General features: G+C 43.1%; 2 protein-coding genes across 2 annotated transcripts in view; both read left to right on the forward strand.

Annotated features, from left to right (window-relative positions):
• Window positions 1-18,875, forward strand: part of LOC137646111 (serine/threonine-protein phosphatase 6 regulatory ankyrin repeat subunit A-like) — a 48,967-nt gene extending 30,092 nt beyond the window's left edge. Inside the window, exon 3 of the mRNA XM_068379314.1 lies at window positions 18,763-18,875. The gene's annotated coding sequence lies outside the window, so the exon portion shown is untranslated. The remainder of the gene's footprint in view (window positions 1-18,762) is intronic.
• Window positions 1-25,738, forward strand: part of LOC137646119 (thymidine kinase, cytosolic-like) — a 46,886-nt gene that overhangs the window by 9,328 nt on the left and 11,820 nt on the right. Inside the window, exons 2-3 of the mRNA XM_068379326.1 lie at window positions 18,763-18,875; window positions 23,022-23,148. Of these exons, the coding sequence (XP_068235427.1) occupies window positions 18,763-18,875; window positions 23,022-23,148 (240 nt within the window). The remainder of the gene's footprint in view (window positions 1-18,762; window positions 18,876-23,021; window positions 23,149-25,738) is intronic.

Here is a 25,738-nt window from a genome sequence, read left to right on the forward strand (position 1 = left end):
AGGTCCCGCACTATTTAGATTCATCCACGACAAAGACCCCAATAGAGGAGAGCCGTTCAACCTCACTCGGCACCACCAACTCTGCATCCGCTCAGAACCCAACTCCTTAGCACCCAAAGTTTGGGGACTCCAAGGGAGAGGAGCTGGGAGGGTTCACTGGGCGGCACAGGTCCCTCGCCCAGAAATAGATTTTTCCTACGTCAAAATCCCTTTTCTGGGCTTGAACCTGTGCCGGCCAGTGAATATATACAAGAGAAATGTCACCAAACTTGCAAAATAAAGGAAAAAACATAAACATAAGGGAAATACAAGTTGCTTTAATCAGAGATGAGTGCCAAAAACAGCTATAAGGGTATCTTAAAAAGAACATAAATCCACTTGGTAGAACAATTGTCAAAAAAGGTAAGGTATAATAATGCCGTGAGTGATGATATATACAGATACTCAGAGGTCAAAAATTTACAAATATAGTAATAGTAATCAGGTGCAAAACCAACGAATACAAATAGGGTATAAATGAGGCAGGTAAGGGGGAGATAAAATGACAAAGAATTAATATGTGAGTTACCTGGGGGTAACTACACTCCCTGCAGCTACTGTAGGAAATTTAAGGGCTTCCAAATGTTTAAGGTAGTGTTTCTTGAACACTGACGGTGATTTCCACCCTGTATACCTGGAAAGGTCCGTAAAATTCATGTGGTGAAAAAAGTTCACCGAAGTAGCAACCGCTCTGATATCATGTGCAAGAGGAAAAGAGTCAGGGCTAGCTTGTTTAATAAAATACAAAATTTGTTGCCTGATCCCTTTAATGGTAATGGTACCGCCTTGTTCTCTAACGAATAGAGGCCCTGAGGAGTTAGAGGAGGTCCGGGATAAATAAGACCTAAGAGTAGTAACAGGGCACAGAGACGGATCTAGCGTGAGGGGAACAATATTCCAGGAGGACCATCTGTTCTGAGGGTCTTCGTTCTTAGCTAAAAAGAATTTGTTAGGTGAAAGAAGGACCTCTCCCGAAGGAAGGAACTCAATATGACCCGGGTCTCTTGACAAAGCTGCCAGTTCAGAAATTCTTGCCCCGGAAGCCAAACTCACCAGGAAAAGTGTTTTCCTGAGAAGGGGAATGTAATCACAAGAACTGTTAATGGTATCAGAAGCCAATTTGAGTACATCATTAAGGAACCAGGTAACCGGGGTAGGACGAGTAACCGGTTTCAGTCTGGCACAGGCTTTCGGAATTGAAGCTAACAAAGAGTCGGTTAAGTCTATGTTAAAACCCACTAGGAAGATCTTTTTCAAGGCAGATTTAATAGTGGTGATAGTATTGGCTGCCAGACCTGATTCTAATAAAGTTCTAAAGAAAGTGACTGTAAGGTTCAAGTTCATACAGTGTACGTCTGAGTCTATCAAAAATTTAGCCAACTTTTTAACCGCAGAATCATATTGGCGGATGGTGGAATCCCGTTTATCTGATTCTAGGAACAGGGTGTTTTGAGGATCGATATTGGCACCATGCATGGCCGCAAACTTCATGAAGTCCATAAAGTTAGGGCGCTCTGAATGTTTGAGAAAGCGTACACAACGCGTGTTTGTACTATCTGAGACAGAACCGGATTGGGTATCGGGTGAGGATGTAGTCTCAACTCTCGCAGGAGAGGGTACCAATTGCTCTTGGGCCAGTTGGGTGCGACCAAGGCTACTCGTCCCTTGAAGGATCTCGGTTTGTCTAGGACTTTCAGTAAAAGATTCACCGGGGGAAAGAGATAAATCCTTTCCCAGATGTCCCAATTCTGTGACATGGCGTCTGTGGCGTAAGCCTGAGGGTCTAGATTGGGAGCCACATATACTCTCAATTTGTGGTTGGACTCCGTGGCGAAGAGGTCCACTTGGAGACCCGGAACCCGAGAGAGAATCCACCGGAATGACTTTAGATCGAGTGACCATTCCGATTCTAGAGGGGAGGTCCGGGACAAGGCGTCTGCCACTACGTTCCGGACTCCCGCCAGGTGGACAGCTGAAAGATGCCAACGGTTCGAGGCTGCTAGGGAGAATATGGATACTAGAACATGGTTCAGAGGCCCTGATTTTGATACGCCTCTGTTGAGGCAGCGGACCACCACTTCGCTGTCGAGAACCAGACGAATGTGTTGTCTCTTGGGTGGAGCGAGACGTTTCAGGGTTAGAAGAACTGCCATGGCCTCCAGCACATTGATGTGAAATTGGCGGAATAAGGGAGACCAAAGACCTTGAACATTCCTGAGCTGAGAATAGCCTCCCCAACCTGATAGGGATGCGTCCGTGTGAATGATTAACTTCGGAGGCGGAAATCGAAGGGGAACTGACTTTGACAGATTGTTGGCCCTTGTCCAAGGTAGAAGTCTTTCCCGGAGAATGGGAGGAAGGCGGACTTTCCTGTCCCGGAGCTTCCGGTTCGCCCTCGAACGCCAGACACGATTGATATCTTTCAATTTTGCCTTCAGAAGTAGATCCGTCACTGAAGCAAATTGAAGGGACCCTAGGATCCTCTCTTGGAGTCGTCTGGAACTTACTTTGTCTTTTAGAAAGCGTTTGGTGTTCATTGCAATCTCTAACCTCTTGGGTTTGGGAAGACACAGAGTATGAGATATAAGATCCCATTGCAGGCCGAGCCATTGGAACTTTGATTTCGGAAGAAGACGGGACTTCTTGAAGTTGATCTGGAAGCCTAGAGATTGAAGGTATTGGATGACTCTGTGAGTGGCTTTTAGGCAATTTTGGGAGGTGTCTGACCAAATGAGCCAGTCGTCCAGATAGGCTACTACTTGAATCCCTTGATTTCTGAGTTCCTGAACAGCAACTTCTGCTAACTTTGTGAAGATCCTTGGGGCGATGTTGAGCCCGAAAGGCATCACCTTGAAGGAGTAACTTTTGTCCCCTAGGCGGAAGCCTAGATACGGACGGAAGTGTCTCGCTATCGGGACGTGATAATAGGCGTCTGTAAGATCGATAGAGGTGGTGACGGCCCCACGGGGAAGTAAGGTCCGCACCTGCGAGACGGTAAGCATTCGAAACTTGTCGCATTGAATGGACAAGTTGAGAAGGGATAGGTCTAGAATCACACTTCTCTTGTCCGAATCCTTCTTCGGGACACTGAACAGCCGACCCTGAAACTTCAGGTGTTTCGTTTCTTGTATGGCGTTCTTTTGTAACAGGTCCTGGACAAATTCGACTAGGTCCGGAGTGGAATGTTGATGAAATCTGTTCGGAGGTGGAGGTCCTTGAATCCAACTCCACCCCAGTCCCTTGGAGATGATACTGAAAGCCCAGGGACTGAACCTCCATTTGTTGCGGAAGGCATAAAGCCTCCCCTCTACCCGCTGCACCTCAGTATTGGTTTGAGGAGTTGCCTCCACGTCCGCCTCGTTAGTTCTTTCCCTTGCGAAAGAATCTACCTCTACCTCTGTTCTGGTTTGAACCACGGTGGTAGCCTCTACCTCTGTTATAACTCTGGGAAGAGCCTTGAGCCTCATAAGACTGGTTAAAGGCTGGAGAGGTGGTGGAGGCACCGGGAAGCTGGCTCTTAGGGAGCAGAACGGTGACATAGTCGTCCGATGAAGGAGCCTGAGAGGTGGAAGGCTGTGCAGGAGCAGCAGGAGATGGAGTAAGAGGCTGACGGAAAACAGACGAACTACTCTGCTGTTGCCGGAACTGGGTGGAGGTATACGGGCGGAGCTTCTTCCTACCCCGGGCTTGGTAATTTGCGGGATCATACTTCCGCTTAGGAGTCAAACCCCAACGGGCTTTAAGGCTCTGATTAACCCTAGTAGCCTCTGCCAAGACTTCCTCCACAAGATCCTCAAGGAACAGATTTGAACCCCAGCAAGAGGACCGGATAAGTTTATTAGGCTCGTGCCTAATGGTCGCCTCAGCCAGGACGTGTTTGCGGCACCTACGTTTAGCAATAGCAAAGTCATATAGATCGAAATATAACGACTGCAAAGTAGCCTTATTGAGAGACTTAAAGATACTCTCAGTATCATAAGTTAAGGCTATCGACTCCGTAGACGTGGCCAAGTTCAAAGTTCGCCCAACACGTAGGCGGGAATCATACTCCTGTTTAATAAGAGATTCCGGGAGACGGGGAAGCCGTTCACTAAACATAACTGAAGAACAGTCCGCTGTTAACTTTCCAGAAGTAAAAGTGGTATGGACATTGTCCCAACACTCATTACCTGAAGGAAGAAGGAGGGAGATCGGATCTACCTCTCGGATGGGAGGCAAGGGCTTCTCCTCCAGAGCATATTGGAAAGCAAGCTCTGCAACCTTATTGACGCATGGAGTCACTGTGTTCTTGTCCATTAAGAACATTGTGAAAGAACTCTTATAAGGCGTCAACATGGTATTGGTGCAACCAATATCATTCAGAAACCTAGCCCAAACAGATTGGGCTTGTTCTATTGGGAAAATGACAGTCTCTTTGGGGACCTTATCCAGCCGAACCAGAGCTTCCTCGGTAAGCCTGGCATAACCATGAAATGGAAATGCGAGACCAGGAGGAAAGAATTCAAAATCCTCTAGAGGACGAGTACCAAGACCTTCCAATGTTAACATCCCATCTGAGAATGGGGAATGAAGAGCCATGCGCCAAGGGTTATTCTTGGTAAACGGCGGAAGCTTAGAGGCATCCGGGATGAGAGAGCTTTGAACTCGCTCCGGAGCACCTTGCTCTAATGCCCCAAGTCTCTGACCAATGTTAGAGAACATCGTGTCCATCTTGGCCTGCATTTCCGACACAATCTTAGATTGCATCTCCGACACGATGCGAAGCATGGCTGATTCGGAAAGGCCCGGGCTAGGAGCAGAAGTGGCGGGTTGTACTCCCGGGTCGTGAGACTTAGAGGAGGAGCCGGAAGCCTTAGATGACGGGTTTGTATTAGACTTGGAACTATGGGAAGCCTTGTGGGGCTTACGAGCTTTTGGCAAAGTTCTCGATGTAGACTTATCTTTGGGGGGAACCAGGTGTGATCGATGAGACGAATCACGGTCCCCAGAAAAACCATGGAAAGAAGAGAGATCAGATGAAGAAGAAAGAGCGGGGCTGAGGATAGGAATCTCAGCGCCGGTAACACCTGCCTCACTTACCACCCTACCTGCATCCGGATCATCCAACAACATAGGTTCAACGTCCAAGTTCATGGAAGCCACATTGTCTTCCAGATCTCCGGGGGCATCCAACGGATCTTGTTCCTGGTCGATGAATCCCGCTATTGTGGCATCAATGTCGGCAATGATGGGTGCCGCAACATGCCTAGCCACAGCGGCTGAAGACTTGGCATTAGGGTAGATCATGGCACAGTAGTCTTCAGATAGGACGTAAGGCTGTTTAGATTTAACGTTTCGGGCAAATCCCCCAACCCACACTTTCAGGGTGGCCCGAGCCGCAGTCTTCTGCTCCGGGGATGCCTGAAATAATAGTGGGAATTACAAAAAGGAAGATTCCCGGCGGTCCTTCAAGACCATAGAAATCTTACTAAATAGTGTATGTATACCAAAAAAGGTAAAATAATTAGAAAGGCAACATAGCCAACGGGACTCACCGAATCAGATCCGAGGGTGGTGATGAGGTCAAAACAGACCATACAGTTATCAGGGTGCCAGACCACGATGTCCTCCAGCTGAACTCCGCAGAGGGCGTGAGACCTACATACAGTGTGGCCACAAGGCTGATGAAGAACAGCCGCACAAGCCGTCGTCTGACAATGCACCATCTATAAAAAGAATAGTATATGAGAAACTGTAATTCTCTTAAGTAGGGGCGGGTCCGGAGGACCTGGGACTAAACATGAGTCTAACTTAAGACTAGAGCTTAACTGTAATACTCTTAAGTAGGGGCGGGTCCGGAGGACCCGGGCCTAAACATAAGTCTAACTTAAGACTAGAGTACCTGTATAGCTATCCATTCCGGTCGAGCCGGGATCATAAAGAAGGATGCAACAAAGAATTAAGACACATGGTGTCTGATTTCCCGGAGCGAGGTTAAGCCCCGGGCCGGGAAATAAAAGTACATCCATAAACCAATACATATAGGAACTCCGGGATAGTGATCTGTCATATATAATCATATATAATCATAGGAACTGTTATAAATTAAGAGGGGGGCGGAACTGTAGATAAGAACCGCCAACAGAACCCGGAGGGTTTCGTATAACATAATAAAAGTGTGATAGGTAAATATAAAATAGGGTGCACCGGGATCCTACTCTGTTGACCGGTGGCCAACCCGTCTAGACAGAGACGAAACCGCCGGGACACCCGGAGGACAAAGTCCATAAACACTGAACTACCCCCTCTAAAAGGAGGGAAGGCAACGGTCCCCTAGGAGAGGGGGGAGAGAAGCCTAGCCACCCACCTAGCGAGAGGGGGAGCTTGGGGGAGGATCACGTGATACGGAGCAGCAGGGCTACCAACTGACGATCCCCAAACACAGATCATACGGAGTAATAAGCACAAATATTCATTATAAAAGTAATAGCGTTGAAAAATATATAGATATACACATAAAAAATTAGGGCAAGGCGTGCAACATAATAAATAAATCCCAAAGGACAACAACCTGATGGCTTATATAATAAAATTGCCGCCCAGTAACGAAGGTCGGCAAGCCATCTACGATACGTAACTGATATCGGCCCTAAAAATGAACCACAAGGGTTCTAAACGCTAAATAATGAATATCCACAATAAAACATATAAAATTTAAACTAATAATAAAATTAATACACTTAGTAACACCGCGAGTGAAACTAAAAGCTCTCAAAACAGGAGTACCAACTGTAAGCGGAATCGAGCAAGACCGAGATGATCGAAGAGAATAAACTCCTATAATTTAAATATTAAACGATCTAGATTGCTCAAAACACAGCAAAACATAGCTTGGTACTTAACTTAGACGGTGTCTCCTGGGAAACCGATGAAGAAGCCATAATCCAGTGGAAAATAAGGCAAAAAACGAGAGCACAAAAAAGCGGGTTACAACACAGGCGTGCTAAAAAGGAGTTGGGTTCTGAGCGGATGCAGAGTTGGTGGTGCCGAGTGAGGTTGAACGGCTCTCCTCTATTGGGGTCTTTGTCGTGGATGAATCTAAATAGTGCGGGACCTCTGGATTATACGCCCAATTTTATACCGACACCAATAGGTGAGCGAGCTAGTTAACCTAGCACTCCTTTACATTTTTTCTCTGGTATATTTAGCAGTAAATTACCTAAGAATAAGTGCTAATAGGAGCTTATTCACTGGCCGGCACAGGTTCAAGCCCAGAAAATAAATTTTTGAATATACTTACCCGGTGATTATATATTAAAGGACCCTCCCTTCCTCCCCAATAGAGACCCAGTGGACCGAGGAGAAAATTGAGTTCTGTGTTTACATTGAGTACTGAGTACCTGCCCGACAGATGGCGCTGTTGATGTACACCCCCTACCTGTATAGCGATCGCTGGCGGATTTTTAACGTAGAGTTTTCTGTCGAGCAACAGAGTTGCAGCTTATATAATCACCGGGTAAGTATATTCAAAAATTTATTTCTGGGCTCGAACCTGTGCCGCCCAGTGAATAAGCTCCATTTAGCACTTATTCCTAGGTAATTTACTGCTAAATATACCAGAGAAAAAATGTAAAGGAGTGCTAGGTTAACTAGCTCGCTCACCTATTGGTGTCGGTATAAAATTGGGCGTATATTCCAGAGGTCCCGCACTATTTAGATTAATCCACGACAGAGAACCCCAATAGAGGAGAGCCGTTCAACCTCACTCGGTACTACTACAATGCATCCGCTCAGAACCCAACTCCTTTTAGCACAACGTTCAAAGTAACCCGCTTTTTTTCTGGTGCTCTCGCTTTTGGATATTTTCTAGTGAATTATGGCTTCTTCGTCGGTTTCCCAGGAGACACCGTCTAAGTTAAGTACCAAGCTGGATTTTACTGTGTTTTGAGCAACCTAGATCGTTTAATATTTATATTATAGGAGTTTATTCTCTTCGTTCATACCGATCTTGCTTGATTTCACTACAGTTGGTACTCCTGTTTTTGAGAGCTTTTAATTTTCACTTGCGGTGTTACTATGTGTATTATTTTTTTATCAAATATTTTTTTGTTATTGTGAATATTCATTATTTAGCGTTTAGAATCCTCGTGGTTCAAATTTTGGGCCGATATCATTTACGTATCGCTATGGCTGCCGACCGTGCTAAGGCGGCAATGTTATTTTAGCCATCAGGTGTGTCTTTGTGATTTAATTATTTATGTTGCATGCCTTGCCCAAAAATTTTCAATGTGTTTATTCATATATTTAACGCTATTATTATTATTATAATGAATATTTGTGCCATTACTCCGTTTGATCTGTCTGATTGGGGATCGTCAGTTGGTAGCCCTGCTGCCTCGTATCACGTGATCCTCCCCCACGCTCCCCCTCTAGCTAGGTGGGAGGCTAGGCTTCTCCCCCCCTCCACTAAGGGACCGTTGCCTTCCCTCCTTTTAGAGGGGGTAGTTAAGTGTTTATGGACTTTGTCCTCCGGGTGGCCCGGCGGTTTAGTCTCTGTCTAGTCTGGTTGGCCACCGGTCTACAGAGTTGGATCCCGGTGTACCCTATTTTATATTCACTTTTCATTCTGGCTTATGTTATACGAAACCCTCCGGGTTCGATTGGCAGTTCTTAGTTACAGTTCCGCCCCCCTATTATTTTATAACATTTCCTATGATGATTATATATGACAGATCACTACCCCGGAGTCCCTAAAGGAATTGGTATTGAATATACCTTTATTTCCCGGCCCGGGGTCTACCCCACCCCGGGAAATCAGACACTATGTGTCTTAATTCCTTGTTTTTGCATCCTTTTTTTATGCTCCCGGCTTGACCGGAATGGATGGCTATACTTTAGTTTCAAGTTAGACTTATGTTTAGGCCCGGGACCCCCGGTCCCGCCCCTATGTAAGAATATTATAGTTAAGCTCTAACCTTGCGTTAGACCTATGTTAGGCCCGGGTCCTCCGGACCCGCCCCTAAAAAAAAAAAAAAAAAAAAAAAAAAAAAAAAAAAAAAAAAAAAAAAAAAAAAAAAAAAAAAAAAAAATTTTATTTTATTTTTTACAGTCTAATCTTGTGTTAGACCTATTTTAGGCCCTACTTAAAAGAATAGTATAGTTAAACTCTATTCTTGTGTTAGACCTATGTTAGGCCACTTATAGAATAGTAGTTAGGCTCTAATCTTGTGTTAGACCTATGTTAGGCCCGGGTCCTCCAGACCCGCCCCTAATTAAGAGAATTACAGTTTCTCATATACTATTCTTTTTACAGATGGTGCATTGTCTGACGCCGGCCTGTGCAGCTGTTCTGCACCAGCCTTGTGGCCACTCCGTCTGCCGATCTCACGCCCCTTGTGGGGTTCAACTGGAAGACGTTGTGGTATGGCACCCGGATAACTGTGTGATTTGCTTCGACCTCATCACTACCCTTGGTTCTGACTCGGTGAGTCCCGTTGGCTATATTGCCTTCTTATTTTATTTACTATTAGTAAGATATCTATGGTCTTGAAGGATCATTGGGAGTTTCCCTTTTATAATTCCCACTATTATTTCAGGCATCCCCGGAGCAAAAGTCTGCGGCTCGGGCCACACTGAAGGTGTGGGTTGGTGGTTTTGCCCGGAATGTAAAGTCTAAGCGGCCGTACGTCCTATCTGAGGACTACTGCACCATGGTTTACCCCAACGCCAAGTCTTCAGCTGCTGTGGCTAGGCATGTGGCAGCTCCCATCATTGCCCACATTGATGCCACTATAACGGGTCTCATCGACCCAGAGCAAGATCCATCGGACGCCCCCGGAGGTCTGGAGGACAATGTTGCCTCCATGAACCTGGACGTCGAACCAATGTTGCTAGACGAGCCGGATACAGGTAGGGTGGTAAGTGAGGCAGGTGTGTCCGGCGCTGAGATTCCTATCCTCAGCCCCGCTCTTTCTTCTTCTTCTGATCGCTCTTCCTTTCTTGGATTTTCTGGGGACCGTGATTCGTCTCAACGTTCATACCCGGTTCCCCCTAAGGATAAGTCTACTTCAAGGACCTTACCCAAAGCTCGCAAGCCTCACAAGACTTCTCATGGCTCTAAACCTGGTACAAACCCGTCTTCAAAGACCTCTGGTTCCTCCTCTAAGTCTCACGACCCGGGAGTTCCTTCCGCCCCTCCTGCTGCTAGCCCGGGCCTTTCCGAATCAGCTATGCTTCGCATCGTGTCGGAGATGCAGGAAAAGTTGGTTTCGGAGATGCAGTCGAGGATGGACACGATGTTCTCTAACTTCGGTCAGAGAATTGGGGCTTTAGAGCAAGGAGCTCCGGAGAGAGTCCAAAGCTCTCTCATACCGGATGCCTCTAAGCTCCCGCCGTTTGCCAAGAACAACCCCTGGCGGATGGCTCTTCATTCCCCGTTCTCAGACGGAATGTTGACTCTGGAGGGCCTTGGCACTCGCCCTCTAGAGGACTTTGAATTCTTTCCTCCGGGTCTGGCATTTCCATTTCATGGTTATGCCAGACTTACCGAGGAAGCTTTAGTCCGATTAGACAAGGTCCCCAAAGAGACGGTCATCTTCCCGAAGGAGCAAGCCCAATCTGTTTGGGCCAGATTTTTGAATGACATCGGCTGCACTAACACCATGCTGACGCCTCATAAAAGCTCCTTTACGATGTTCTTAATGGACAAGAACACCTTGACTCCATGCGTCAATAAGGTGGCAGAGCTTGCCTTTCAATATGCTCTGGAGGAGAAGCCCTTGCCTCCCATCCGAGAGGTGGATCCAATCTCCCTCCTTCTTCCCTCAGGTATTGAGTGTTGGGACAACGTCCATACCACCTTTACCTCCGGCAAGCTTGCAGCAGACTGTGCCTCAGTCTTGTTTAGTGAGAAGCTTCCCCGTCTCCCGGAATCTCTCATTAAACAGGAATATGATTCCCGCCTACGTGTTGGCCGTACTCTAAACCTGGCCACATCCACGGAGTCGATAGCCTTGACTTACGATACGGAGAGTATTTTTAAGTCTCTCAACAAGGCTACGCTACAGTCGTTATATTATGACTTATATGACTTTGCTACTGCTAAACGCAGATGTCGCAAGCATGTTCTAGCTGAGGCGACGATTAGGCATGAACCTAATAAACTCATCCGGTCCTCCTGTTGGGGTTCAAATCTCTTCCCCGAGGATCTCGTAGAGGAAGTCTTGGCGGAGGCCACTAGGGTTAATCAGAGCCTTAAAGCCCGTTGGGGTTTGACCCCTAAACGCAAGTATGACCCCGCAAATTATCAAGCCCGGGGTAGGAAGAAGCTTAGACCATATACCTCCACCCAGTTCAGGCAACAACAGAGTGCTTCATCCAACTTCCGGCTGCCTCTTCCTCCATCTTCTGTTGCCCCTGCACAGCCTTCCACCTCTCGGGCTCCTTCGGATGACTATGTCACCGTTCTGCTACCTAAGAGCCAGCTTTCTGGTGCCTCCGCCACTTCCCCTGCCTTTAACCAGTCCTACGAGGCTCATAGCTCTTCCCAGAGTTATGGTAGAGGTAGAGGCTACCACCGTGGCTCTAACCAGAACAAAGGCAGGGGAAGAGCCTTTCGCAGAGGAAAGAACTTCCGAGGCGGACGTGGAGGCAACTCCTCAAACCAATACTGAGGTGCAGCAGGTAGGGGGGAGGCTCTATGCCTTCCGCAACAAATGGAGGTTCAGTCCCTGGGCGTTCAGTATCATCTCCAAGGGACTAGGGTGGAGTTGGATTCAAGGACCTCCTCCTCCGAACAAATTTCGTCAACATTCCACTCCGGACCTGGTCGAATTTGTCCAGGAACTTTTACAAAAGAATGCCATACAAGAAACGAAACATCTGAAGTTTCAAGGTCGGCTGTTCAGTGTTCCGAAGAAGGATTCAGACAAGAGAAGAGTGATTCTAGATCTATCCCTTCTCAACTTGTCCATTCAATGCGACAAGTTTCGAATGCTTACCGTCTCGCAGGTGCGGACCTTACTTCCCCGTGGGGCCGTCACCACCTCTATCGATCTTACAGACGCCTACTATCACGTCCCGATAGCGAGACACTTCCGTCCGTACCTAGGCTTTCGCTTAGGGGACAAAAGTTACTCCTTCAAGGTGATGCCTTTCGGGCTCAACATTGCCCCAAGGATCTTCACAAAGCTAGCAGAAGTCGCTGTTCAGGAACTCAGGAATCAAGGGATTCAAGTAGTAGCCTATCTGGACGACTGGCTCATTTGGTCAGACACCTCCCAAAATTGCCTAAAAGCCACTCACAAAGTCATCCATTATCTTCAATCTCTAGGCTTCCAGATCAACTTCAAGAAGTCCCGTCTTCTTCCAAAATCGAAGTTCCAATGGCTCGGCCTGCAATGGGATCTTATATCTCATACTCTGTGTCTTCCCAGACCCAAGAGGTTAGAGATTGCAAGAAACACCAAACGCTTTCTCAAAGACAAAGTAAGTTCCAGACGGCTTCAAGAGAAGATTCTGGGTTCCCTTCAGTTTGCCTCAGTGACGGATCTTCTTCTGAAGGCAAAATTGAAAGATATCAATCGTGTCTGGCGTTCGAGGGCGAACCGGAAGCTCCGGGACAGGAAAGTCCGCCTTCCTCCCATTCTACGGGAAAGACTTCTTCCTTGGACAAGAGCAAACAGTCTGTCAAAGTCAGTTCCCCTTCGATTTCCGCCCCCGGAATTAATCATTCACACAGACGCATCCCTATCAGGTTGGGGCGGCTATTCTCAGCTCAAGAAAGTTCAAGGTCTTTGGACTCCCTTGTTCCGCCATTTTCACATCAATGTGCTAGAGGCCATGGCAGTTCTTCTAACCCTGAAACGTCTCGCTCTTCCCAAGAAACAACACCTTCGTCTGGTCCTCGACAGCGAAGTGGTGGTCCGCTGCCTCAACAGAGGCGGGTCAAAGTCAGGGCCTCTGAACCATGTTCTAATAGCCATATTCTCCCTAGCAGCCTCGAACCGTTGGCATCTTTCAGCTGTCCACCTGGCGGGAGTCCGGAATGTAGTGGCAGACGCCCTGTCCCGGACCTCCCCTCTAGAATCGGAATGGTCACTCGATCTAAAGTCATTTCGGTGGATTCTCTCTCAGGTTCCCGGTCTCCAAGTGGACCTCTTCGCCACGGAATCCAACCACAAATTGAGACTATATGTGGCTCCCAATCTAGACCCTCAGGCTTACGCCACAGACGCCATGTCACAGAATTGGGACAACTGGGAAAAGATTTATCTCTTTCCCCCGGTGAATCTTTTGCTGAAAGTTCTAGACAAACTGAGATCCTTCAAGGGACAAGTAGCCTTGGTCGCACCCAACTGGCCCAAGAGCAACTGGTATCCTCTCCTGCGGGAGTTGAGACTATACCCTCACCCGATACCCAATCCGGTTCTGTCTCAGATAGTACAAACACGCGTTGTGTACGCTTTCTCAAACATTCAGAGCGCCCTAACTTTATGGACTTTATGAAGTTTGCGGCTATGCATGGTGCCAATATTGATCCTCAAAACACCTTGTTCCTAGAATCAGATAAACGGGATTCCACCATCCGTCAGTATGACTCTGCAGTTAAAAAGTTGGCAAAATTTTTAATAGACTCAGACGTGAACTGTATGAACTTGAACCTTACAGTCACTTTCTTTAGATCTTTATTAGAATCAGGTCTGGCAGCCAATACTATCACCACTATTAAATCGGCTCTGAAAAAGATCTTCCTAGTGGGTTTTAACATAGACTTAACCGACTCTTTGTTAGCTTCAATTCCGAAAGCTTGTGCCAGACTGAAACCGGTTACTCGTCCTACCCCGGTGACCTGGTTCCTTAATGACGTACTCAAATTGGCTTCTGATACCATTAACAGTTCTTGTGATTACATGCCCCTTCTCAGGAAAACACTTTTCCTAGTGAGCTTGGCTTCCGGGGCAAGAATTTCTGAATTGGCAGCCTTGTCGAGAGACCCGGGTCATATTGACTTTCTGCCTTCAGGAGAGGTCCTTCTTTCTCCTAACAAATTCTTTTTGGCTAAGAATGAAGACCCTCAAAACAGATGGACCTCCTGGAAAATTGTTCCCCTCACGCAAGATCCGTCGCTGTGCCCTGTCACTACTCTTAGGTCTTATCTATCCCGGACCTCCTCTAACTCCTCGGGGCCTCTATTCGTTAGAGAACAAGGCGGTACCATTACTATTAAAGGGATCAGGCAACAAATTTTGTATTTTATTAAACAAGCTAACCCTGACTCTTTTCCTCTTGCACATGATATCAGGGCGGTTGCCACCTCGGTGAACTTCTTTCACCACATGAATTTTACAGACCTTTCCAGGTATACAGGGTGGAAATCACCGTCAGTGTTCAAGAAACACTACCTTAAACATTTGGAAGCCCTAAAATTTTCTACAGTAGCCGCAGGGAGCGTAGTTACTCCCGAGTAACTCACAGGTTAATGCCTTGACTCTTTATCTCTCCCTCTTACCTGCCTCATTTATACCCTATTGTATTCGTTGGTCTCGCACCTGAATACTGTTATTATATTTGTAAATTTTTATGCTCCTGAGTATCTGTATATATTATCACTCACGGCATTATTATACCTACCTTATTGGATTTATGTTCATATTTAAGATACCCTTATAATTGTTTTTTGGTACTCATCTCTGATTAAAGCATCCTGTATTTCTCTTACGCTTATGTTTTTTCCTTTATTTTGCAAGTTTGGTGACATTTTTCTCTTGTATAGATTCACTGGGCGGCACAGGTTCGAGCCCAGAAAAGGGATTTTGACGTAGGAAAAATCTATTTCTGGGCGAGGGACCTGTGCCGCCCAGTGAACCCTCCCAGCTCCTCTCCCTTGGAGTCCCCAAACTTTGGGTGCTAAGGAGTTGGGTTCTGAGCGGATGCATTGTAGTAGTACCGAGTGAGGTTGAACGGCTCTCCTCTATTGGGGTTCTCTGTCGTGGATTAATCTAAATAGTGCGGGACCTCTGGAATATACGCCCAATTTTATACCGACACCAATAGGTGAGCGAGCTAGTTAACCTAGCACTCCTTTACATTTTTTCTCTGGTATATTTAGCAGTAAATTACCTAGGAATAAGTGCTAAATGGAGCTTATTCACTGGGCGGCACAGGTCCCTCGCCCAGAAATAGATTTTTCCTACGTCAAAATCCCTTTTTATTATAAAAATAACATATTATAATCACCGGGTAAGTATATTCAAAAATTTATTTTATTATCAAAATAAAATTTTTATTTCTGGATGCCTTAGCCTCTACTCCTGCTACTACTTAGTTTCCTGATTACTCGACTGTCTGTGGACGATATCGATTTTAGTCTGTGGACGATATCGATTTTAGGATACCCTGACGGCTCCAAGTGCTACACACGGATGGTGGGGTATCTGGATGTGGTGATACTTCGCTTCAATGTACCTTGAGAACTACCTATCTTCTGCAAGTGGCATCATAGAATGGATACTACTTTAGAGCTTCTTTGTAATGAATTTCTGTTATCCTTTCCTTTTGTTAAACACAGTACACACTATGATTGTTGATCCGCGCATTGTTGAATAGATGCACTGAAAAACCACTTTTTCAACACGAAGCTGCACCACCGTGATGATAGGCCAGCCCAATTTCATGTTTCTGTTCAGTGTTGCATCAGCGTTCAAAGTAGGAGGATGTCCACGCGGTTCAACTCCAGGGCCAATGGCTAATTCACTGCCTCTCATAGTCCCATTGAGTGGACAAGGACCAACACTTCATTTTGTTTTAGAAATAATGATTTTGTTATTTTTAATACTAATAATGATTTTGATGATGATAATAGTAGAATTTCCTGGTAGAATAAATCATCGGCTTACATTCTCTCTCAATGAAAGCTGAATTGCAAGTGGTTAGCTAGCATGCAAAAACAATCAAGCAGTTTTGCAGTACAGTTTGGCTGCTAGTAATTTTTTTTGAACAGTACTACACCACGAGGCTGATACATGACTCACGGTGTGTACTGAACTTTAAGGTAGCTCTTCTCAGTCTCTGTGGTAAAAGGCTGTCACTCGGCCTTTAGTCAATCATTATCTTGGGACGCACACCTCCCTTTGCTCGTGCTCGCCTACGATCACTTGAGCATGTCTCACTAGTGGTGGTTGTGCATGTGCCTATAGCACAAGGCTTGCATACCACAGTGAGCCAATAGCGGTGCTCAGTGAGGGCCACTTTCTGCTGGAAATCTTTAAAGCAACTTCTGCCACCTTGCTAGCTTTGAAAGATCTTGCGATTTTGACAAACTTGCTTAAGAGTGTCAATTCCTGGGGATATTGGTGTTCTCTCAAGCCTCAGATGCTCCCTTGGTACCAAGGCTGCATTACGCCCCATGAAGTAGGGACACTCCAAGTATCCTCCTGGCGCCAGCTCCCGAACGTGTTCCAAAGAAAGTAACATTACCTTGAGACACAGAAGTTCAAGCCAAGAGGATCAGCCTAGCCTTAGGAGTAACTTCTTACGGTCTTCCCTCTTCAGGAGCTCTAGCCCCTTAGGAATGTTGATAGAGTCCTAAGGTCTCTTTAAGTGAACCCTGCTGAACCCTTGACAGGGGATCAGATAAGATCACACCCCTAGACAACTTGTGAGCCTCACCATTACTAGAGTCATACTGCATAACATTTTTTATTTCGTGAGTCCTTCTTAATTAAAGGAATGTCTTCCTCCCCTGATATGAAGTTTGTGTCCTAGAACCAGAATGTTGTTCATCCCACTTCCATTATCAAGTCTGCATCTCCTTACAAGCTAGGGGCAGGATGACTCTCCTCTTTCCTGTGAAGACAACACTTTTTATAGAACTTGGGTCCCCTTGCTTGGTACCAGAGACACTTTCTTGTGCCAAAAGGTTAAAGAAGATATCCAAGAACATTGGTTATTTAGACTTTTACACCTTCAGACTTGCTGATAGATTATGAATATGGAAGAAACATCCTAATTCTAGTGCAGGAAGTCTGGGAAATCGGACCTACCTTACCCAGGAAGAACCTGGCTTTAGTCCTGAAAATAGGCTGGTATGACAGACAACCTTATCTGCCTACAACATAGAGGAGTTTACCCATAGGTCCCTGGTTATCCTTATCCTTGGTCCTGCAGTAGCTACTCGACAAGTCATGTTGCGAACCTAGCTCCCTCACAGGACAAAAAGCATCTCTTATAAGATAGCAGTTGTGACATACTGTAAGTCTAGAAAGATAGGTATAATGTCTGGCTTTCTGCATTTTTTCTCTGCTATTGTGCAGAAGCAGTCATTCTGTTGGGTACTTTACCGAACGCTAGATCCAGGCAATCCTCGTGACTGAGTAACTTTTTTTTTACAGGCAGATTTTGTATTGAAGTACCTCCCCATCCTCCAGACAAGAAAAAGGATGGAGGGAATATTATGTAAATACATTTGTCATAATGACCATACTGTACATTCAGACGATATATACCATCGTACTACATAGGTTCTTCCACGGCTCTTGGTAGGGACCTAGATTAACACCTTCAACATCATGTTCAGTTAGTTAGTTAGGTTGACAGGAGTCATCACTTACACACTTCCATAAGACCAAAGTGCATTGTCATTTCCCATGTCAGTTAAAAGTAGTAGGTTTGCCAAGGCACCAGCCACCCGTTGAGATACTACCGCTAGAGAGTTAAGGGTCCTTTGACTGGCCAGACAGTACTACATTGGATCCTTATTTCTGGTTACGGTTCACTTTCCCTTTGCCTACACATACACTGAATAGTCTGGCCTATCCTTTACAGATTCTCCTCTGTCATACCCCTAACAACACTGAAATTACCAAACAATTCTTCTTTGTTCAAGGGGTTAACTACTGAACTGTAATTGTTCAGTGGCCACTTTCCTCTTGGTAAGGGTAGAAGAGACTCTTTAGCTGTGGTAAGCAGCTCTTCCAGGAGAAGGACACTCCAAAATCAAACCATTGTTCTCTAATCTTGGGTAGTGCCATAGCCTCTGTACCATGGTCTTCCACTGTCTTGTGGTAGAGTTCTCATGCTTGAGGGTACACTCGGGCACACTATTCTTTTATATTTCTCTTCCTCTTGTTTTGTTAGTTTTTATAGTTTATATAGGAAATATTTTTTCAAATGTTACTGTTCTGAAAAGTATTTATTCTTCCTTGTTTCCTTTCCTCACTGGGCTATTTTCCCTGTTGGGCCCCCTGGCCTTATAGTATCCTGCTTTTCCAACTAGGGTTGTAGGTTAGCAAGAAATAATAATAATAGTAATCCAGCCAGTCTGTTATAGGGACGTCCACCCTCCCAGGGATGAGTTCTATTACAGGATGGTGGTTTGTGTTTTTGTAAGGTAAAAACACTTAAGTCCTTATTATTCGACTGTTAGTATTACTTTATTTCACTCGTTGATGGTAGAAAACTATTTTATCATACAGTAGCATTACTCTTAAATTAGCAGAGTTCATAAACTACACCGTACTGTGAACTTAATTCATGTCTGATGCCACGTTTCATTGAACTTCAATCTGTGGTGTATTATTTGATTGCGTTTTGTTGATTTAAACAACTTATTTCTGATTAAACTGCTGTTGATATCTTGTTTGTTATATTTTATGTACAGTATTACATTTTCCCAGTATCATAAGCAACTTATGCAAAATAGTTTAAAGAAAAATTTCTTGTGTTTATAAACATTTAACATTTCAGATAATATTTGGACCTATGTTTTCTGGGAAGACCACGGAGCTTATGCGTCGTCTCAAGCGTTACCAAATAGCAAAGCATAATTGTTTAATCATCAAGTATGCCAAAGATATAAGGTACAGTATGTAGTTTCTTGAATGAATGTATTCACCATAAAAAGTATTGTACGTTGTACTGTATGTCCTTTTATGTTGAGGTGTGGAGGTTAGATTTTATGATTTCCATGAGCATACAATTTGGATAATCTTTTACAAACTTTTTCACTTGTTAATATTTGAAATTTAGTCCTATTAGAATTAATTGAAATAAATTTCATGATTGGTTAGCATTTTAAAGGATTTGTGCTTTTGTCTTTTTATGGATACAATAATAATACACGGTTGTTCCTACACAAATACAAAAACCTTTTTTTTTTTCACATAGAAGATACCAGAGCAAGCTGGAACAAGGCTATTAAACTTGTAACGAGGTGTCAACAACCTTACCATTTGTTACCAATAGGTTGTGGGGAAGCACCCCATAATACTCATTCACTACAACTCCACTTTGATTTCAGCCGTGGTTGAGAGCGGACATACTCTTCCATGCTCCTGGAACCGACTTATTAATCTTTTCTCCTTTTCCTTTCGCAGGTATGTATGTGCTTGAGAGTACATGACATGCTGGTTTTTTCAGGCTTGGCAGGCCAGTCTAACATTCATGTCCAAAATTGAGACAGATCCTCGCTGATTTTGCCTTGTGCGCAGAGGACACTCTTGCATGCAGACTTCTCCATGCAATGAGTGTTAGGAGTGGCTATCCTGCCAGTGGTGGAGAAAAAAGTGTAGAAGAGATTCTTTGTCTTTGGGGCCTTCCTCGAAGTCAAAGAATTCCCGATCTCCTTCTCTCTTTTGGTACCCTCCCCTGTCTTTTCTTGTCCAGAGAACTATCAAGCAAGATTGTTGGCCATTCAACCATCGGGTAACCCTCGGGTCAGTAAGCTCTTCCCGGCTTCCCTAGTTAGGCAGTGACACCTTCCTCCCTTGGGGAGTCTGCATTCCAAGATGCTTTGTGTCTCTTGTGGCCTTTCATAGGACTTCCGGTGCCCCGTCGAAGGACAGGCTCTTGAAGGTGCTGGTACGTGGGTCTCAGCAGGAGAGTGTTTATGCTCCTGCTGGGGTTGGATTCAGCACTTCCCTTCTAGAGCTGACAGGAGGGAGTCCGTTCTGCTGTCTATTGCCTGCCGGACCTTTTCCCTCTGCAGCCGATTGTCTCCAATCCGATGATGTGCGGGATATTGCTCAGAAAACCGCAAGTGTTCTGTTTGCCTGTCCCGAACCACCTAGCATTTCAACATCCATGGCACAACCTAGACACCTATGCTTCTCCCCATTTTTGCCATATTCAAAGGCTAGTCAACTAAGTACTGACTACCCCAAACCTCAGAGTAACCCTGGTGGCTTCCAAATGGCCACATGACAAATGATACCCGTAACTAATGATGCTCCTGATCAAGGTACCTAGAGAGCTATCCCTTTGGTCCAATCTTCTCTGTCAGCAACCCTGCAGAGGTAGCCCAACTCAATGATATTCCTGTCACTTCACGGGTGGAGTGAAAGGGTTTTTGCAAGATGCTGCACAGGAGATGTCTGGATATCTCTGAAAATCCTCAACAGACAAAGTTGGTAATCTTCTTTAGTTATTGCCATAGGAGTACTTTTGTTGTCAGAGCCTTGGTTTAGCTGATTGGGGACTTTCTCATCTACCTTCGCCGAGAGGTCCTCTCAGTCTGCCTCAGCGGATAAAGGCTACTGCTCAGCCTTGAGGTAAGTCTTTAAACTTTGAGGCCTTGACCTCTCCTCATCCAGGGAGTTGTCAATCCTAATGATATTCGAGCAGTTGTGTCATCGAGAGAACAAGAACCACCTGCATAGGATGTTACCAGAGCTCTAAGGTCCCTAAAGAGGGCTCTGTATGAACCTTTACAGCAAGTGTTGGATAGAAACCTGACTCTAGAGACAGTATTCTTGCTTGCCTTGGTCTCTGCAAAGCTAGTATATGAGATCAACAGGATTTCCTACAGCATTAGTCATTCTGAGGGGTTGGAGAAAGAACTCCTTTACCTTTGTTCAGCAATTTATTACTAAAACTCGGAACCCTGACGTAAATGATCCAAAGTTTGAGACCTTCTCCAACTCTTCCCTTAGGGGTGTAAACAATGATCTGGAGGACTTAGTTTTGTGGCCTGGGAAGGTACTAAGGTTCTACCATAAGAAAACAAAATCCTTCAGACCACGTCTTCAAAACCTCTTTGTGAGTTCAAACAGATGGAAGAAAAAACACTGTCTCCTGGCTTCGAAAAACAACAAGGAGAGTGTATTCACCATCACCCGGGAATCCCAAAGAGCCTACACAGTCTCACACTCGCGAAGTCAGGGAAGTTGGTGCAACATTAGCCAGTAACTAGCGGCACCTTGTTATAAATTTTAACAGCCGAGGAATCATACTCCTATTGGCATTAGCATTGGCTAAATTCATTATTTAGATATAAGCTCTTTCTTATAAGGTAGGTTTTGGAAAACATTAGATGAGCTTATCTCTTTTGCCTGTATTCAGAGCTAAGAATGATTTTAAGACTTAGAATTTACCACAATTTTTCAAATTCCCTCTGGAAAAGAAAGCTAGTTTTCTTTATCTGGTGAAGGCTGTTGAAGTTTTATTTGACCAAAACTGCAGACATGAGGGGTAATGTTCCAAATTTTGTTTTTATGGGATTAGGTTTTATAATCACTGACCAAAAATGTACTTTCTAGTTGAAAGATTGATCACAGTTTCACAAGGAGTTTCATCCTAGTCATGTGAAAGACTTGTTAGGGTTCAATTGCCTAGCTAATTTTTTGTAGGATCTTTTTGAAAAAAAAGAATAAGCAGCTGCTCAGTATTCACAAAATATTAGTCTTACAGAATCCAGGTTCACTGGGATGTGGTTTAGTTAAAATTTGTGGTTTCATTAATTATCTATTTTGATGAATTTAATTAGGTTTAGGTTTAGTTTTTTCCATGTGTAATACCCAGTGTTAGATAAAATGTATAGGTAATTGATTAGGAAGAGGTATTCAGGAACACAATTTGAAGAATCAAATTATAGCATAAGTTTGTAACGGTTTGGTACCGAACTACTGGAGTAAAAGCAAATCCATTGTTCTTAATGAATATTATTTTAAGAGGAAGAGTCAGCAGGATGAACATCAGGGAAGATTTATTCATAGAACTTAATTTTGATAATGAAATTCATTTCTATAATCACTATATGTTCATATCATACCTACCACCCTCCCCACTGATTGAAGATGTCAAGAGGATATGATAGGCTATTAGTTTCAACTTTGAGACTGAACGACAAGGCAGGTGCAGCCTAACCATTGCCATGAGTCACTAGCTTGCCTTTTGACTGGGTTAGAGACAAGCATAATGAAGGGAAGAAAAGGGAAAAGTTGTTTTATTGTGGGGGGGGGGGGGGGCTGTAACATTGATATAAACCAATCTTCAAGAGAGAAGCAATGTGAACATTGGGCGAGTATATAAATAAGAAATTTAAGGGTGGAAATTGTTTTTAATGAACCTTTCCCTGAGTTTATGTACTGTACCCTTTTTTTTTTTTTTTAAATAAATTCAACATTACATAATATACCCTTGATGCTTTTTTTTTGTACAATAGCCCTTGATCCCTGTAACATCACCAGCTTAAACCTCTTACTCTTTTTACTTGAGCTGTTAGGATATGAGTACATATGTTCTTGATTATTAACCCTTTTACCCCCAAAGGACGTACTGGTATGTTTCACAAAAGCCATCCCTTTACCACCATGGACGTACCGGTACGTCCTTGCAAAAAAATGCCATAAAATTTTTTTTTTCATATTTTTGATGATTTTTTGAGAAAATTCAGGCAATTTCCAAGAGAATGAGACCAACCTGACCTCTCTATGACAAAAATTAAGGCTGTTAGAGCAATTTAAAAAAAATATACTGCAAAATGTGCTGGGAAAATAATAACCTCCTGGGGGTTAAGGGTTGGAAATTTCCAAATAGCCTGGGGGTAAAAGGGTTAATGTTTGTCCTCTTTGTAGTTTTTGTGAATATTCCTTTTCAGCCCCTTCACGTTTTTGTGCTAAATGCAAATTATTTAAATGATGCTCCCTTTCATCCTGTCATTCCGGTTTTTATGTAATTCTACTATAAAATTTTCTATAAAATTTTCTGATTTTATTAACTTATTTCAGATATGACAGTGATGGAATTGCAACACATGACAAACAGATTTTACCTGCAGTCGCTACCATGGTTTTAAAAGATTTGAAGGCAAAGGCAGAGGAATACAGTGTCATTGGGATAGATGAAGGACAGTTTGTAAGTTCTGTACATTGGTTTATTTAGTATGGAATTTGTTTAGTGGCTTTTTTTAGAACTACTGTAAATCTTAGATACTTCTTGGTTCAATATTGTTGCAAAAACTATACAATTTAGAGCCCTTTTAATCCAACTTGAGATTTCTGATTTAGTATTGAGTGGTTTTAATGTAATTTGACTGTCATCATAGCACAATTTTCTTTCTATTATGGGTGTAATTTGAGGGGTTACATTACTCGTTCTTCTGCCAATTGGAACTATTGTAACAAGTTTCTGATGTATAGTGCCAAATAGGGAAGTAACAGGGTATCATTAATCTGTAGTGTGTTAAAAAATTAGCTTGCTCAAACTCTCATAGATCAACGATTCTAAAACAACCATGACAAAACCAATTTTCAAAATATTCTAACTTTTACAAAATCCTTTCTCAATTTGCTGTATTGTGAATTACTGATATGTAGAATATCTGCTTTAATTTCTTATTTAGTACCGGAACGTACAATTAAGTTTTATCTCTTACTCTATAGTATACCATATATAAGAAAAATTGTAAGGCAAGTATTGAAGTAATTCAATGTAATTTAAAGATCAAGTTTATAGGATTTTGAGGAAGTTCGGCTGAATATCACATTTCCCAGGTTGGAGGGACTGTGTTAATCAATCTACCAAATGTTGACTAAGCATATAAAAGTCTCAGACTTAACACCATTGACTTTAACTTGGAATACACACTTATTGGTCCCCTTATTGTAATTTGTATACAGCCTCAGTTTAAAAATTACTGACATTCTAAAATAGTTCATATAGTATTGAATTTAATACTTTAACTAATTTTATGACTACATACACTGTATTGGGAAAATATAACCAAGCTATGTCTCATCTTGTTTGAATTGTAGTTTTTTTTTTTTAACTAAAATCTCCACCTTCTGCAGTAATACAATTGATTTCCAGATATTTGGTTGATATTGTGAGTTTTTATTTAAACTAAAATCTCCACCTGCCCAATATTGTGTTGATATCTCGAGTTTTTGATAAAACATTATTAAACCATTCATTGCTGTTGTTATTATGTGACATGCATTGCTCCACTCTGGAATAAACATTCTACATAAGAATTAGGAATAGCGGTGTTAGCCTTCTCATATGGTTACCTCTTCCCCACATAATACTATTATAATCATGGGTATACAGTATTATTATTATTATCATTATTGTTATTACATACGTTCATTCAAAACGGGAATTACATTTTTTGAAACATTTCCATTTTCAGATAGCTCTTTAAAGCTTGTATTAACTTCATGTCACAAAATGAAAGCCAGAGCACGAAAACATCATGCTTTTAAACTGAATTTGTGTGTGACAGAAATGGAAAAAACTAATCAGTGTGGTCATTCTGGGGGAAAATATATTTATCAAACTTATTTTCAAAATTACTTACCATTTGGGGGTCTTAACCTGTTAAGCGTCCCTTACGTATTACTGTATTATGTTTACCGTACTGTGATTACTTAGTGCGGCCTTCAATGTGATATTACGTTTATGACTAAATGCATGTATCAAGCTGCCATCCCCTTAATATGTTTACTCATATAGAAAGTTTAGGAACATTTGGCAACAATCAACACGTAAGTTGTAAATGAAAAGTATTAGGCTACCTGGCAACATTTTTTAGTTATTTTTGACAATAGAAGGCTCATATTTTTTCAGTACGTTTTGAGCATTTTTCGTAATGATTCAACCTTTTGCTTTTTTAACAGTGAGCTTGCTAAAGAAGAGGTATATTTCTTCTGGAGGAATTGAATAATTACTAGAAGACTGTGTATTTAGAACCCATTGAATGAGGAGAGTTATAATTCTGAATCCTCCAATGATAAAGATATAAAAAGAGCCGATTTATTTCCTGATGCCGAGTGATAACTTTTCATTTCTGAGTGAATGGACGAGAAAAACGAGAGAAAATCTCCCTTTGCTTTTGTTGTCGATATGGTGGGAAATTTATGGCTAAAAATAAAGAAAACTCATAATACTTTAATGGTGTATAGTGTAACGGTGTGGAAGTAGCAAGGTTATCAGGGCGATCCTTAACAGGTTAATGTACTAAATTCTTGATTCCAAAAACAGTTAATACATCTGGAAAACTAGAGCTAACCTGCATGTGAATTGTGAATATCTGATAACAAATCAAAGTGACACTTTGAATGTTCCAACCATGTCCCAGTTTCTGCAGTATATTTTTTTAATTCCTGAATTCCATCATATATGATAAATAAAGATGTTCTCTTTTCACTATTGACTATAGAGTCTTATGGGAGGAATCTCACCAGTATCAATATTTAAAGATTAGGTCGGAATTTTGAATTCTCCCTTTTCAGAGGAAATTGCTGAGGTAAAAGATTCTTGCTATCTTTAGTGCTGAATACTTCTGATATGTTCCACATTGATGAGAACATTCATCTAAATATGATAAATGATTTTGAACTAAAGAATAGGTAGGTTGACTTAAACTAAAATCTCTATTAGCTCGTGAAGAACTACTTTGGCATCAGGTTTTGGCCTGGTGGAGGTGTGATTGTTTATCAGTGTT

The sequence above is a fragment of the Palaemon carinicauda genome, chromosome 1 (genome assembly GCF_036898095.1).
Source record: "Palaemon carinicauda isolate YSFRI2023 chromosome 1, ASM3689809v2, whole genome shotgun sequence".
Lineage (NCBI taxonomy): Eukaryota > Metazoa > Arthropoda > Malacostraca > Decapoda > Palaemonidae > Palaemon > Palaemon carinicauda.